The sequence below is a fragment of the Rhamphochromis longiceps genome, linkage group LG8 (assembly GCF_057381845.1).
Source record: "Rhamphochromis longiceps isolate RC_006_pf linkage group LG8, R_longiceps_female_GT1.1, whole genome shotgun sequence".
Classification (NCBI taxonomy): domain Eukaryota; kingdom Metazoa; phylum Chordata; class Actinopteri; order Cichliformes; family Cichlidae; genus Rhamphochromis; species Rhamphochromis longiceps.
The window spans coordinates 28,291,858-28,308,339 of NC_140564.1; the positions used below are offsets into that span (position 1 = coordinate 28,291,858).

Consider the following 16,482-nt stretch of genomic DNA (forward strand, 5'->3'; position numbering starts at 1 on the left):
ACAATAATATAAATTATTACCTTTAATTGCAAATCTCACAATGTCATACTTTGGAAAGTTTCCTTAACTTCTTTCCCTATGCTGCAGATTTGACAGTAAGCAGTCTTTCTCTCTCTAATTATTCAGACTTGTGAGTGAGGTGAGAGAGATCGAGGACACTATTCGGAAACTTCAAGAGAGGCTGATGGAGGCCGAGAACACTCTGCAGACTTTGGTGAAGACCAAAGTATCCCTGGAACATGACCTATCTGTCAAAGCCAATTCACTTTTCCTGGACCAGGAGAAGTGCATGAGTATGCGCAAGAGCTTTCCTAGCATGCCCCGTCTGGTGGGCTACACCTAAAACCAAGTCTTAAAAGGAGGACCATTGGAAGACCAATGGAGTTATTGTTTCTGTAGGTTTGGAGTGGTTTAAATGAAGGTGTGGATGACCTAAATGTAAACACGATGACTTTAAAAGCAGATATGCAGCAGTTTATAAAAAGAAATAAGCAAAAGAATCATATGCAAAGGCAAAAACTTGATATCTACAGTTAAATACAATTACACATATGTTATGCTACTAATGTACTAAATGGCAGAAACTTGTGTTCACACTTGCAACCTATATATTAAAACCTTTAACAGAACTATTTACTGTTTCACACTGACATAGAGATTCTTTATGTTGTATATTAACTGGTCATCTTAAAGGAGCCCTGTTTTAACTATGAATAGATTATGCTGATTTTGTTTGTGACTGTGATAGCACCTGAGGAAAAAAAAGGTACTTATACACTACCAATTGGAGCAAGGTATCTTTATGTATTTAAACACTACCTTAGCGACATGCCTTGAGCCAGTGAAGCACAAACAAGGGCATTAGTAGCACGTGACGACAAACCCCAAACAAAAAGCAGAGAGTTATTTGCACAACACAGTGAGTGACCTAACTGTTATCTTGGACGTGGCATGTACGAAACACTTACTTAAGTAAGTCTGGCACTGAGACTGTAAACATACACCTGTAGTTTGGTTAGCTCTCCTGTAGGACCTGAGCCTCATAACGTCTCATCAGTCTCTTTCTGTCACCCGTGTTCGCTGTCCCTCTTGTGCCAGTGTCGGCCTGCTCCTGTGCAAAGATGCTGCCATTTGTATTTGTATCGAGTATCAGTTTCATTTCATTTTGTTGGTATAGCGAATAGCTTTCTGAGCCTAAGCAAACTTTGGACACACAAGATACAAATGCATGCACTGTAAACACTACTATCACAGTCCCTGACTCAACCCTTTGTGCTACTCCACTTCCTGTATAACCTTTGGCCCTACTGAGGAATATAAATGTCGCTTGAATTACCAGTAGTGTAAGAGTTTAACCATTGTTTGTATAGTAGTCACCTACTGTAGAAAACATACCACCAAACCACCTGAGCACGCCAACTGTCTTTGCATCCTCATCATCGTATTACACTTGTCTATGAAGCAGATATGTCTCGAAATCAAAATATGTCTCATTTTAAACGAGTGCCTGCAGACAAAGTAAGTGGAATCTGGAGCCAGACGCTAACTGGATTTGCATACTGGGATGAAACAGAATCAATGTGAAGGCTAAGCCGTAAAGTTAAAAAGTCTATCTCAGATCTAACTGGGTCTATAAAATCTTTTTAGTGGCTACACCATTAAAGAAAAAAGCACGAAAACATCTGTTTTTTAAGTGGAGAGCAATTTCACCATAAAGATTCCTGGCTGGGAGGGCGGAGTGATTATAAAGCTCAGCCACCTACTGTATGTGTGCGTAACTTGCACTTTGATTGGGTGTAATCAATCTCAGGGCGATGAGTTGGTTTCCCTTTAGTGCAAACAGGACAATGCTCAGGAGCAATTCAATAGCAAAAAGATCTCTGATGTGGTTTCATACATGTATGTGTGTTTAATGGGTGTGTGCAAGCCTGCCTGTGGGCCATCTCCTAAGGCACCGTAGTGCAAAAGAAAGGGACCTTGTTGTCTAGTGCACATCAAAAGACTCCCTGTTTCACCACCTTGCCATTAAATTTATATTGACAGATAGCAAAAAATGAGCACCACCTCCTCCTCTCCTGGATTCTGTCCTTACTACTCTTGCTTTATTCTTCAGAAATACATAATAGTGGCAAAAAGTGGAATGTACATTCACTCTTATGCTGACTTTGAGGTTATGGATCCCTGTCTGTGTGGGACACAAATAGGTCTTTCCATTTGACCTGATCTACCACCCCCACATACCACATTTGGGGAATGTACTCTGGAATTCTTCCTGCAGTCCAAACATATTGGCAGTTTATTTTTAACAGCAGTTCTTGTTATAGATGCCCTATGCCCCATGTTATTATATGTTTCTTACATACCGTCATACCATGCTAAAGAGCTGATCATAGAACACTTGAGACTGTCACTGAGCGTGTTTTACTCCACTGTAATTACAGACCTGGACTGAGAAAGCATCGCTGAAGAAGACAAGTAGTTGACACCACTAGGAGCTATTTTTTGATATTATGTTATATGTAAAGTAAAAAATAGCTAATTAATACCACATTAGGTCATAAACATGCCATAGGTGCCTTATAAACATTATTACTAACATCCATCCATTTTCTTCTGCTTATCTAATTCAGGGTCATGTTTGGGCTGGAGCCTATCCCACCCCGTTCAGGTCACCGGTCTATCACAAGGCTAACACAGAGAGACAGACAACCATTCACCTTCACGGCCAATTTAGAGTCACCAATTAACTTAACATGCATATCTGTGGAGTGTGAAAGGAAGCCAGAGTACCCAAAGAGAACCTATATAGACATGAAGAGAACATGCAAACGCCACACAGAAAGGCCTCAGCTGGCTGGTGGACCTGAACCCAGAGCCTTCTTGCTGTGCGGTGATGATAAACATTCTGTTTTATCTAGTCTAACAGGTCTTTGTTGTACACCTTGACACATAGCCGAACATTTTAAAACACATCTCTCTCTTTGGTAAGTTGCCAAGGTTCCCCTTGCATTAAAAAACAAAGGAAAACTATTCAAAATCATCATATATGATAAGTAGGAAAATACATGCTACCTTTGTTGTCAAAAGTGGAATGGGCCTAAAAAGACAATGTAGTTTTTAAGTTGAAAAAACTGTCAACTATAGATATTTCAGAGTCATAACTATTGGAGAATTTAAAGCTAATGTTGTTAGGAGGTTGTGTTTTTTGCTGATGCAGCTATGCTGTTAGAAATAACAAATTTCTCACTTCATTTTCATTCATCTCAAACTGCTGGAGAGCGAGTTTGAACTGAGGAGCTAAACATTCATGGGAACCAGCTCTTCCTGCGGCTTTTGGATCTGTGCCTAAACAATGAGTTTACCCAAGAGGTTATTTGGAAACTCCATTTTGGGGCTGTAAACTTTGTCTTTCAATATAGGCTCAGTCAAAAATGTTATAGTCAGACCGTTCCATTGTTCCATTTGGAACCAGTTTAGGTGTTGTTTAGCTCTCCAAACAGCTTTAAAGACAACCCAAATGCTCATAATTCATAGTCCAACACCTCTGCTAGAATCATTTAAAGACCCATAGATTAACAACACCTTTGTATCTTTACAGCAGATAACGGAAAAGTTTAATCTATCTATAAAAACCCTTTTTTGGTGCCCACAAATTTATAGTCTTATTAATAGAACTAGGAATAAGACCAGCAAAGATCTAACACAGGATCCTTCCTCAAGAAAGCTGAAGAACCGTTCCTAAAGAGTTCTCTTACGAGAAAGCTTGCCTAAGATAGTTCAGACCATATTAAAAAATAATGGCAGTCACTCCAAATATTTACTTTCAAGCTCCTCAGAACTGTACAAATTTTGCCTAACACGCTGTATTTACATGTATGTCTGCACCTGTTTCAGTAAATCATGTGCAAATAGTAAAATATAAGGAGCTGAGAGGTGTCTCAAGAATTTTACACAGTACTGTGCGTAAGTTCAAATTCACTCCCTGCACTTAGACTCCTTAAATTCCATCAAATCAGTTTAGGGAGGTGGATCTGAGAGAAGAAATGTCTCAGGAACTCCGGGAAGCTGCATTAAGTAATACACGTAAGTTCTTCATCTGTGCGATAGCATCATACAGATACTGCTCTCACGTCACAAAGGTTAGGCTCTCTATAATCTATTAATGTGGACCCAACATGTGACAGATGTCACCAATGTACACATGCTTTGGTCTTGTCACACTTCCCAACCCTACTGGGAGGAAATGTATCGATCATTATCAAAGGTCAGGAAAATTGATTAACTTTAACTGTATAACTGCATTATTTGGTGTAATTCCAGCCTCTTTCTTCTTCCCTGTTGGTGGCTTTTGTAGCCTTGGTACCCTTCCCTCCAAATGGCTGATATTGTTTAAGTTGGTGGCTTTATCTCTTCTGCACTGCCCACACCATTGTTCATTATTACTGGCTTGATCAGATTGTATTGCTGTATTCATATGTTTTTCTCTTTAGTTTATTTTTTTATTTTTTGGAAAATGCTGGAAAATATTAATAAACAGATTTTAGACACACATAAAAAGGTAGATATAAATTTATTGAATAATTGATTACTGTTGGCAGCTGAAGGAAGCTGGAGACACACTGATAAGACATGTAATGTATGTGGTTTTTCATCCCAACTGCCAACTCTCTCAAAACCACAGAGGCACAGTCCTAAACTTTTGAACTTTCAGTCAACGTTATCTTCCCCCAGCATTTTGCAAGTAACCGGCTACAAGGAGGGAAGCACGATAAGATAGACGAGTGCAGCGACTAACCGAAGTTCAGGAATTGAGCAGAAAGAACAGTACTCTTTAATGTGGAGGAGACAAGAGTCTCATGGGTCATTTGTGCTATTGACTAGCTACCATAACAATTCATAGCATAGATCTGTGAATCCAATACTTTGCATTCTCAATAGACAGCAGAATGGGTGGCTAATAGAGAGATGCAGAGGTCGAGAAACAATACTGCAGTCTTTCCTGCTGAATCACAGTGGGCTGATGATGACTGGGAGTTACAGTATGCAGTTTCGTCTGTCTTAAAGCCACACTTATTAGATTTCTGTTTTATTTATTTATATATCTGGCAACAAAGGAACAAGGTTCAGCTTCTCACAGCATATGAGTCAAGCTTCTGTTTGAATTTATACAAATACAAACTATGACCCTAAAACTTCCCATTTACAAACCAGAGTGATGAAAGACACCACGTGAATCAGGACCATATGATTTTGGACATGTCAGCTGACACATGCCTTTGAGAGATTTTAATATAGACATGAGATTGATTAAGAGTTTCCTTTTATGAGCAATGAAATAATGAAATTTCTGCAAACAGTGCGATTTTAGGGGATTTTGCAACTTGGCAAAAGGTTAGTATGCCATATGATGGCAACGATAAAGCTACTTTGGGATGATTTTAATTAAACCACCCACTTATAATTATCATTAACTGGTTCATTTAAACCTGACCATGTTGTGTGTTTATTGTGGGTTTTCCTTTATGTGATAGAGCAGTTTGCTCCTTAGCTGTCATCTCCCATGTATAGTTTAATTAAAGTGTGATGACAACTCAGGGGTTGAGACTAGGTTACAATTTATCAGCACACAAACAGACGGACTGTATTTACCTCTCATCACTCTTTCTGCTTCCTGTTTCCTGCATTTGTGTTCCTACCATCCTCCTGTTCCATCTTTACTTAGATTGTCTGTCAGTTCTTCACTCACACGTGACCTGCATGGCTCTATTTTATGGGTATGATAGTTACTAGATCATATGTGATCTTTTAAATTTAATAACTGTTAACATCTGGGCAGACTGGGGGTAGAAGAGCTGGATGGTCCAACAACAATATTGCTGCAGCAGGAAGAGAGCTATTAAACTGCAGCGACTAATAGTGACACTTCACATGCTGATTACACAAACGAGGCACTTTTGGCCAACAGCTGCCACAACCTGAAACACAAGGCAGGAGGCCTGTTCCCAAGTGACTCAACAGTGACGCAGATAGGCCCCCCCGACCCTTAAGGAGCATCAGCTGTATCCACTGTCTCACAGAAAATCTGAAAGATGTCTGCTGTGAGTATAAGCCATGTATTCATTCCAGTTAATGCTTGAGTCAAGATAAGTGAAAGAAAGCAGCCTCTTAGACTAACTTACCGTCGTCAAGAAGAAGATTGCTGTGGGTCAAAGCTCGCCTTCTGTTTTGCACTTTTTAGGATCTATTATGGTAGAACAAAAAATTTCTTTGCTGCCATCTGGATGGAGTTACTGTAACTCAATCATGTCTAGTTTCTAGATCCATGTCCTTGGGCTGATGTCCTATCTATGGTTTTGGTATGTGCTAACGTGAAGCTATGCGAAGCCATGTTAGTGACAGAGATGAAATGTTAGGAGCTGATTCCAAATGTAACATTATTCAGTATCTCACTCTGAATGTTTGCTATGTGGCTCTTCCCAGAGTGCTTGGCTTCAACCCCAGCAAACGGAGTAAACTTAACACTCCCGTGTCCTTTCAGCCCACTGATTGTCAGTCTTTTACAAACATTGACATATAAGGGATGGGAATGAGGAGGGCCTACACGGCTGCGCTACGGTTTTAACGAGACCTCTCCTCTGAATGTCACTGTAAACCATTATTGTTGACCATTTCACAGCTCATACAATCAAGAGTTCAGGCCTGATAACCAGAGCTACTCTGGGTTAAATACACAGCAGATATCAGTGACACATACCAAAACAATCACAACATGCAAAGAGGTACTTGATGCAACTCAGGCTAATCATGTCAAAAACTTGGATTCAAGGAGTCCCAAAGCTCTGACTAAGAGCAGCACTTGATCTGCTCCTCTAACTGTCCCACCTCATTTTCATGTGAGTGTGAGGAACAAATATAGCAGAATCCAGGAAGTGCAAGCTAAGTGTTGAAGAATAGAAAGTGGACACTGACAGGGGGTTATGGGAGGTCAGTTACACCCTAAGCTACTCCACCAACCTGCTAATGTGAGGAAAGTTTGATAAGTTTGTGCTGCTCAGCCAAGAAGCTAGTGCAAACGTCTTTTAATGTTTGGAAGAGGAATTTTATTAGAAATGATGCTTTTAACATGTACAACGAAGGGCAGAATCAATCAAAAAGAATTGCCTTTCTAAATGATCGTAGTATTTACTGGTTACCTTGTATCTCTGTAATTCTGCCCTGAACACGATCCAGAGGGAGAAAGAGATAAGGCCATCAATTTATACTGTATAATATTTTCATGGTTAACTCCCTGAATATATTTCTTTGAATTACGCTCGTTACAACACACACGTTTATAGAACTGACCAAAGTGCATACTTTTAACATCAGGGGTCCTTGTTCAGGGTGGAACACCATCACACTCCCACTGGATATGAGTCACGTCAAACAGAGGAGAGCCCCAGATGCTATCTCTCACTTGTGGTGTGCTGAGCATGCCCATCCACACTTTCATGCACGCAGTGAGTCACAGCGCGTAGTTCATGACTACCAGAGGGAGAAGGCCCATGCTAAATCACATTACAAAACATTACAACCGAGTCTGTCACTCTGACTCCCGTGGTTTCCAAGGAAACGTTGCTTTTCATTGCCTTACAGTGTTGTACCACAAACACATAAGCTATTACATACGATATATGACCAGAAAAAGGTCTTTATTTATTTATCATTTGTTTAGATTCCTTGTATAAACAAGAAATGAACGTAAATTAAGAAAAAACCAACAACTAATGTCTTGCAATTCTTGGACAATTGTGCTTGATTTTCAAATAAATCCCCTTATTATTTAATGATATAAACTATAAATATGCCAAAAAAGAAAGTTTCAGATGTCTTATTACATTACTTATAAATATCTACAATATGGAACGCCAAATTAATTTCCTAATACCTAATACAACAAAAGATGAAAGAGAAACCTCGAAATCACATAGTTGCTGTTAGTTACCACGACAGCCAAACAATTACTACCAGGTTACTACACACAGTAAGTTAGTAACTAAGGCAACCCATGGCATTACGCATAGCGCGTCTATATTGGGAACACTGGCTGTGAACCAGAGGGTCACTCCATGACGCAGCGACGCACGCAGGGCGTTGTTCTTCCATAATGAGACTTTATAACAGAACGTCAGTCCTGGCATCAATCTAGTCTGAGAGCGACTTTTAGAACAGAGGACTACCGCTGTCGGACTCTTTTTCGGGCAAACTTGCTTTTGCTTCTCTTTTTGTGGACGTACAAGCTCTACGCTCGAAGTAAGTGGACTTTGCTTTTTTCTAAACTTAGTTACGTTCAGGCGCACTCAGGCAGTTCCGGCGGATTAAAGGGAGAAACGAGATTTTCCCCGCGCAGACTGCTTCATTGCGCGTACACACAGACACGGGGGAATTGAGCTGTCACCGCAAATAAACTGGCATTAAGTTTAGCATATTAATTTCAACTATAGACAGAATTAATAAGCCTTTGTCTAATCGTGTTTCCTTCGCTTTGTTTTAACAAGTCATTTTGCTACCCGAAAAAAACCGAATATAACTGAAATAAATGCAGTTTTGTAAATGATATATGGCGGATTTAAGGAGTTTCAAAGAAAAAAAAGACGTATTATTATTTTATTTATTTATTTATTTTTGCTTAAAAAAGCCAAGATTTTGTGTTGTTTGGAACAAGTTAAAGCAAAAAGGGTCCCTCCTGAGATAATCTTTAAAGTTTAATCATATTGACAAACTTGCTGTTACACTGGCTGTGACTCAAAGGCACCATACCTCTGACTATATGAAGAATATCGTTAATTATTTACCGTCTTTTGAAACTGATGTTATGGAAGGATCCTGTCATCTCAAACAGACAGGCTGAGATAAAATTTCTTAAAAGGCTGTCCGCGTTGAACGTGCTGCAGCGACACACCCATATCCCACCAATCTGACATCCACACAAATACACACACACGTACATTGACCGTCTGATTGTCTCCTCTACTCACTGCTTTCCAGATCATCTGTAAAGATGCTGCTCCTGCTACTTGGAATCATCTTCCTGCACCTCGCTGCTCTGGTTCTCCTCTTTGTGTCAACAATTGTCAGCGTGAGTGAAAATGACATGTTTACCCATGTCTCTGTTTGTTCAGATGTCATAGTGAGCATGCACACAGAGCAGGAGCAATTAGAAAGGCATGCATGTGCACTCAGTATCCTGAAGATATAAGATATCGTGGAGGATTACATGCAAACTGACTCTCTTGGAGCCGTTATGGATGTTTTACCTCCACCACTAAACATAAAATAATTATTATTCAACTTATTTATGTGTGTCTTAGGAATAGAACTATGCCAATGAGATCTATTTCTCTTATTGACTGAGTTGTATGTTGTTGCCACCAGGTATGGACAACAGGTGAATCTACCACATCAGACCTATGGATAAACTGTACTACCTCTGGATGTATCCCAGCATCAACTGGAGGTCAGATACCAGCCTCACTTATATTTTGCTGTTTGCCTTTAAACTGTTTGTTGACAATACAGTGGCTGGGGAATTTACTGGGAATTTACATGCTGCTCTGTTCTCTCTGAAGCTCAGTTTTAAACTTGCTTTACTTTAAAAATCCATCATTTACCTACCCTATGGTGTGGGTGTGTCACAGTTACTCTGGAACTGTGGTGCCATCTAGGGCAGAGAATGTGGCAGTGCTGTTTTGAAGTGCTAGCTGATAGGCTGCCACTGTATAAATAGTCGTGGTGCGATGTCCATATTCAGGTCTCGTGTTGGGAGTCCATAGTAACAGAGCTGTGGAGAATCAGGGTGGGGCTGCAAAGAGTATTTAAAGTTTTAAATCTATGTGCCTGTGTGTTTGAAACCAGGGAAACCTTGGACCACCGTGAGCAGAACATAGCATGCTGATAGTGGGTCACGCCCAGAGTAAGATCTTAGTGTCCCGTGTTAGCTTGCAGGGATCATTAGGACAATTTAAGGCAGCAGGTGCAGCGTTAGGAGATTTATGTACACAAAGTCAGACACTGGATGCTTTAATTAGAAATACTGATATTCATATTGATAGTAGACACTAAATACAAATATTTTACAATGTCAAAACAGTCAAAGAGTGATATATTTTCCTCTTCATGAATGTTCACTCTGCATCAGCTGTATGTTTTGCTACTAAAAGTGCCGTCACAGTGCTGCAAGAGCTGCTGGCTGTAGCTGGCTGATGTCATTTGTCTAGTATGAGCTGCGTTCAGCCAGTGTGTATTTTGTCAGGGGCAGCAGTGGTTGCACACTCTGCCAGGTAGTTTGATGGTGCAGTCAGTTTGTTTGACTTGCTTTCACTGGTGCACTGACGCAGAGTGTTTATTTAACAAGGCGCGTGTGCCGTTCCCAGGTCTTTGCTTTGGCTTTGAGAGATGGAAGATAGTGGTCTGCTCGCACGTTGGGGCCAAGCCTGCGTTCAAAAGAGCTTTTGGAAGCTTTGCTGAGCAATCAACTTTCCTCTGAACCAAATCATAATCATGGGCATCACAGTTATTTTTAGGGAATTTCTAAACCTTCAGTGTTGCCATGAAAAAAAAGAAAAGAAAAACACACACACACACACTGTGTGATGCCACAGTTATCAAATGCTGAGTGAGTTAAACATCACGTGCTTGCAGCCAGGAAAATTACTTCACAAAATTTACTTGCTCTAAATTTAGCGGTCGAGGAATGTCTGCTGCCCCAGCACAGACCTACACCACATAAACAAGTGAGGGAATACTACAGCAGTTTTATTTTTGCTGTTTACTGTTTTGGGAAAAGCTTCAACAGTTACTTTCCTGTTTTGAATTTCAGCAGAATCCTTTAGTTGCTCTTCCTGGAAGTTATTTCCGTAATAATAATGAACCCAGACCCAGTTTATGTTCATTTTTGAATGCGAGTCCCTCTTGGGTTTCTGTGTTATTTTGAACCGTGAAGCACGCCTCATGCCGGGAAATGCGCGATGTCACTGTTTCCTACTACTGGTCGGGAAAGAAGGAAGGAAGGAGGGCTGGAGGGCTGTTTATTAGAAATCAGTGTACTGTCGCTGCATTCACAAAATGTTATCACAGATTTATATATAACATTTGAAAACACGGTTATCATAGTGGAATCTAATTGTTGCGTGGGTGTGGTATCAAGCTGGCGACATTTTATGGATGGAGATTTGCAATGTGTCATGTTTCTTCCCATATCTCATCTATGAGCCAGTGGTCCTCGGGACATTCTCTGCTGCTGCCATTGTAGGAAACCTGACTCCGAGCTGGTAACTCTATGTAGTCATCATGCAGTTTCACCAGAAAAACTGTGATTGTTTTTTAAACGGCCACAGAATAAAATGCATGAAATGTGTTACAGGGTAATGAATTGTTGTAATGCTGAGTTAAAATGCGGTCAGTTAAAGTGAAAAACATCACACAAAGTAAGCTGTTTTATTGCTTAATCATCCTTGTTGTTCTTGAGAACGAGCACTAATAAATTATGCACTGTGCCTTTTTTCACTTTGTAAGTGCGCCTCCATTAAAACCGCAATATGCCTCTTATTTAAAAAAAAGTAAGAGAATCAATAAATCACAGATGTATGAGAATTTTGAAGTAGACAAATCCATATATTTCAATGTCAAACCTTCGCAGAGGCATGCATACAGATTGAGTTATATTAAAGAGGACTGGACAGCAGCTAGTGAGTGGCATTTGCAACTTATGCCAATACACACAGATCTAGGGAGATAAGAGCACAAAAATAGAAATAGTAAATGTGACTAAAGCGAAAGACTAAATAAGTATATAGAGGAAGGGAAAGCGCGAGTGCTTCAGGAAACCTGTGGGGCAGGAAGTGAGGTAAGGTGAGAAACCTGATAGGGCCTGATGGGGTAGGAAGTAAGCATGGAAAACCATCAGTCAAGAAATAGACACTGCTTGGAAGTCCAATGATTCCTGGAATGGCAGCACGAGTAAAACGCAAAAACACACAACCATACATGGAGATTGAGCACCAGTAGAGTAGATGGTGCATGGTGGACTCTGTCAATACAGGTGTCTAATGGGTTAATAGCTTCTAGAAGCCTGGCCTTGGAGGAAAAATCAATATGGCACATTTAGTCATAGGTCCTACTGTGAGGGGCTCACAGAGCTTTTAGAAATAAGATACCTAGGTTTCATTGTTAAGGATCCATTATAGATTCCCAGAAGTCAACAATGCCAGGGCTTCCTCATTATGTTTTATTTGTGAGGATGCTTAAATTCAGCAGGGGCACAGTACAACAGTACACTTTGGGTTTGGATTTTTTTCATTTCTGTCTTCTCATCCTGTTGTGTGTTCATTAAGTCAATCAAACATCTATTATGCTCTGGTTCATGATGACTGGCGTGCTGTTGCTGACAGGACTCTCTCTCTCTTTTCAACTCCCCTCTCTCCCCTGCAGAGTGGATTCAGTCGGTCCAGGCTGTCATGATCCTATCCATCATCTTCAGCTGCCTGTCTCTCTTCCTCTTCTTCTGCCAGCTCTTCACTTTGCAGAAGGGTGGACGCTTCTTCCTCACTGGAACCTTCCAGATCCTTGCCAGTGAGTTCATCACCCTTAACACATTCACATAATTTTTATATTACGTGAGTAAATATAATAAAAATGTATTTAAAAAATTAGGCATTTCATTGATAACAGTAGCAACCAAATAAATCAGCTTTTTTTTTTCAATTTTGAGAAGCTGAAAAATTGAAATCTTCTTTATTTTCCCAAGAATGACTAATATACATGGTCACTGAAATGTTTTAGAACACCGCAGTTCTTTTTTTTAAATTAAAATTTAAACAGCTCTCATCAAATGTGTCCCAACTTTCATTGACTACTTATAACCTCATCGATCCACGTGTAGGGTAGCATGAGTATTGTACTGCAAAAAGATGTGTGTTGCTATAAAAATTGCAAGTAAAAGGCAAATAACAAAGGAAGAGAGACAGAAGATCATAATGCTTGAAAGTGTAGGTTGTTCCTGTCAGAGAAATGGTGAAGAAACTCAATGTGTCAGTGAGTACAGTCACCTTCACCATTAAAAGGCACTCAGAAACTTGGAGAAACTCTGACAGGAAGTTGAGTCATCAGGTTGTGTGACAGCCAATTCACAAGACCACAGCTTTAAATGTTCAGTTCAAGAGTAATCGTGGTAAGCAAGTCTCATTTTTGACTGTAAAGAGAAGGCTTTAAGTTGAAGGTTTGACGGGTTGAGCTGCAGCAAGAAAGCCATTGCTAAGATGCCAGAATAAGAAAAAAAGGGCTTGCCTGATCCATGAAACACAGCCAATGGACTACTGAAGACTGGAAGAAGGTGTCATGGACTGATGAATCAAGATTTGAAATCTTTGATTGATCAGCCAAGATTTTCTTTACACCGTCACGTAAGCAAAAGGATGGTTCCCCAACATGTGACATCAAATGTCAAACATGAAGGAGGAAGCGTGATGGTCTGGGGCTGTTTTGCTGGATCCAGAGTCAGTGACTTGCATAGAGTAACCAAAATGGCTACCATAGCATTCTGCCATGCAGTGCCCTCTGGGAAGTGCATGCAAACTTTTGACTGGTAGTCTAGCTTCCGCACTACTCTGACCTGCATTAATAACACAGCAACACCTGGGTAGTCTCAAAAGGTGCTACTCATACAGTACAAATCCACCACCACCACCAAGAAACCGTTAGTGGATGCTCACTTTCCATGTTCTATTGGAGAGAATCAGATTTAGGTATGAGCCAGTTACTAATGGTTTTTATACTCCCCTTGTTCATTGTACTCCATGCCCTTTGGCCAGAGAGCATCTCTACTGCAAGTCCATTGTGTTCTCTCTTGGCAGCCCTTTACAAAATCCCAGATTTTCTCTCCACGGTGCCAGCACATTGCCTGGCACCCAGTTGCCCACTCAACCAAACAGGAATGACACTGGGAACACTGCCAGCCGCGCAGTGTTCAAATGTCAGTAAGGCTGGCGGTGGGAGGTGTGGCGTGGGAGGATGGGGGGGGTCTGACAAACAGATCGTGCCATGTCAGACAAGGTTGGTCGGTGGGCAGAGCTGGAAAAGCTTACATAGGCCACAATGGGGTTCAACAAGCATGAAAAAGTGTGATGTAATGCGGGGGAATGCCTTCTGGGAAACTGACCTGCTCGTTACTGCCGCCAAGCAGGGTTCAGCCCAGGACACAAGACACACAGAAACCTGATCTAACACTAAGATGATTATGGCCAGTATTATTAAAAAGTCACCTTTTCCCCCTTGCAGGTTTGTTTGTGATGAGCGGAGCCATCATCTACACGGTGATGAGTCCAGAATGGGTGCCGGAGGGAAATTCATTTGGCTACTCCTACATCCTGGCGTGGGTGGCCTTCCCCTTGGCGCTGATCAGCGGACTCATCTATGTCATCTTGAGGAAGCGAGAATGAGCCGTCACTCCATCCCACTGTTCCCAGTAACACCCCCCCCCCCCCGCCCAACTGCAAGTGCTATCAGTACCCCTCTGAAGTATAACTCGTGACGCCCAACTACCAGTGGAGCCACCAGGCCAAAACACCAAGTTCACAGAAGGGGGGATTAATACCAAAAATCAAACCAAAACACGAAAACACCAATACTGTCTCAGTTTAAAGATGTATATAGTATCTATGGTTTAAAACATATTTATAACACTTTTTACATATATGTACATAGTTTTTGTGTTGCTCTGTCAATGGATACTATGAGCTTTATTTTAGCTGATTAAGTGCCTCAGTCTTTGTTTGTAATGATGAAATAATTATAGACTATTTTTGTTGTGGGATTTTTTTTTTTTTTTGCCTTTTTTGTTTTGGTAATTGCCAAGTAATAAGTAAGAGAGAAAAAAAAGTGTTTCTTGAAGTATACTAACCAAAGTGCATGTATAGAAATAGAGAGGTTAATTAAGCATTTTCGACGGGGTTGCTTTACAAAAGAGAGTGGTAACATCCATGGATGTAGCATAGCCATGAATATGGATTTGGTCCTTTTCTATTTGTGAATTTGCAAGTTTAAGTGTATTTGTTTTCAGTCTTTTTTCCATTTCTTACTTTCAACAAAAGATGGTGCTATGTATTTATCATTCCTATTACTGATAGCAATCATTTACAGCAGAGTTGCTTTGTTATTGTTTAGAGTCAAACAGCTTGCCATTAATTAAAGTGAGACTCAGCCAGCGGTGCACTTCTACATCTAGTGCCGGGCTGCTTCTTTAGGGAACACAGCCGATTTCACTTTGCAGTGTCTGATTATTTTTTTCCCCCTTTTATCAGCTACTGTAAACGGCGGATAAACACGGTTGGGGTGGTGCACTAATGTAATCGAAAGTCATTTAGAATGGAATGTCAGTATTATTCTGCGAGTTTATAGTCTGATCACAGAGAAAGAACTTTAAATAAGCTTTTATTTTTATTCTTGCCTTAATTTTCCATCATTCTGATGTTTGTGTTCGCCTCGCGCGTATGGCTGTTCAATTCTCAAGAAGTCTTTGTAGAAAAGTATCAGAAAGAGCATAATCACTGTGGGGCATTATACCGAAAGGAAGAAGTTATACATTTAACGCTACTAGAATAAATGCCACCAAGTTGAAGCCATATAAAATATGAGATGATAGGAAAAACATGACTGAAATATTAACTCTATTAAGTGATAAAAGGACAGAGAGGTTTGCAGTAATGATACAACTGTCTGTTTCACATACTTGAAGTTTGACATGCTGCAGTCTCTGCCCACTGACGTTTAGATGGTTTTTTGTCTACTGTATAAAACCTTTACTGTTTATATGTTGTGCATAACAAATGTTTATGACAATCTAGCCTAAAACACTCACTTACTAAATAAAACTACTTTCACATTATCTAATATTGTGTATTCCACTGTTACAAGGGACTGTAACACTATATGCATGTAAAGTAAACCGTTACATTTTGCAGAAGTCATTTTGCTGTTTGCCCGTAAACTTTGAGACACACTTTTCTGAGCTCCAAAAGCTTAATGTGGAAAATGATGATTACTACCCATGTGTCGTGGCATATTTGCTATTACTGACGTGTGTGAAAACGTTTGAGATCAGTCGAAGACATCGGCAACTGAAACGCAGCCTGTAAATGTCTGTGTGCAATTTAGCCAGTCAAACCTAGGTTAGTGCGTGTGGTTGCAAATGCTGTATGCGACTTGTGTCACCCACACGGCGCACGATGCCAGCTATTCAAAACACGCAGATAGCGTTTCAGTGTATACTGTGTCTCTCGTGACATCAGACATAAGAGGACTGGGAGCATGTTCTGAACACTAATGAGAAAGCATCTGTCCTCCACTTGATGGCATCTCCTCTGAGATCCTCTCCCCTTCCAAAAAAGAACTACACTGTGTTGGATTCAAGTATTTCATTCTGAGCTTACACTAGATAATAGTCTGCTA

At 40.4% G+C, this 16,482-nt stretch overlaps 2 protein-coding genes across 8 annotated transcripts in view; both read left to right on the forward strand.

Annotated features, from left to right (window-relative positions):
- tekt3 (tektin 3) overlaps positions 1-5,445 on the forward strand; it is a 31,335-nt gene extending 25,890 nt beyond the window's left edge. For all 7 annotated transcript variants that reach the window (XM_085416882.1, XM_085416883.1, XM_085416885.1 and 4 more), the window contains one exon: positions 127-5,445. In XM_085416882.1, coding sequence (XP_085273008.1) covers positions 127-343 — 217 coding nt within the window. In that variant the 3' untranslated portion in view covers positions 344-5,445. The remainder of the gene's footprint in view (positions 1-126) is intronic.
- Positions 5,446-7,856: 2,411 nt separating this feature from the next.
- On the forward strand, positions 7,857-15,919 carry pmp22b (peripheral myelin protein 22b). Its single transcript, XM_085416889.1, has 5 exons — positions 7,857-8,292; positions 9,028-9,118; positions 9,415-9,496; positions 12,469-12,609; positions 14,314-15,919. Exons 2-5 carry the CDS (start codon positions 9,041-9,043, stop codon positions 14,472-14,474), a joined length of 462 nt encoding a protein of 153 aa, XP_085273015.1. The 5' UTR covers positions 7,857-8,292; positions 9,028-9,040; the 3' UTR covers positions 14,475-15,919.
- The last annotated feature ends 563 nt before the right edge of the window (positions 15,920-16,482 follow it).

Coding starts and splice junctions, on each gene's coding strand:
- pmp22b (XM_085416889.1), top strand. CDS start 9,041: ATGCTGCTCCTGCTACTTGGAATCATCTTCCTGCACCTCGCTGCTCTG. Junction 9,497..12,468: donor TATCCCAGCATCAACTGGAG/GTCAGATACCAG, acceptor TCTCCCCTGCAG/AGTGGATTCAGTCGGTCCAG. Junction 12,610..14,313: donor AACCTTCCAGATCCTTGCCA/GTGAGTTCATCA, acceptor TCCCCCTTGCAG/GTTTGTTTGTGATGAGCGGA.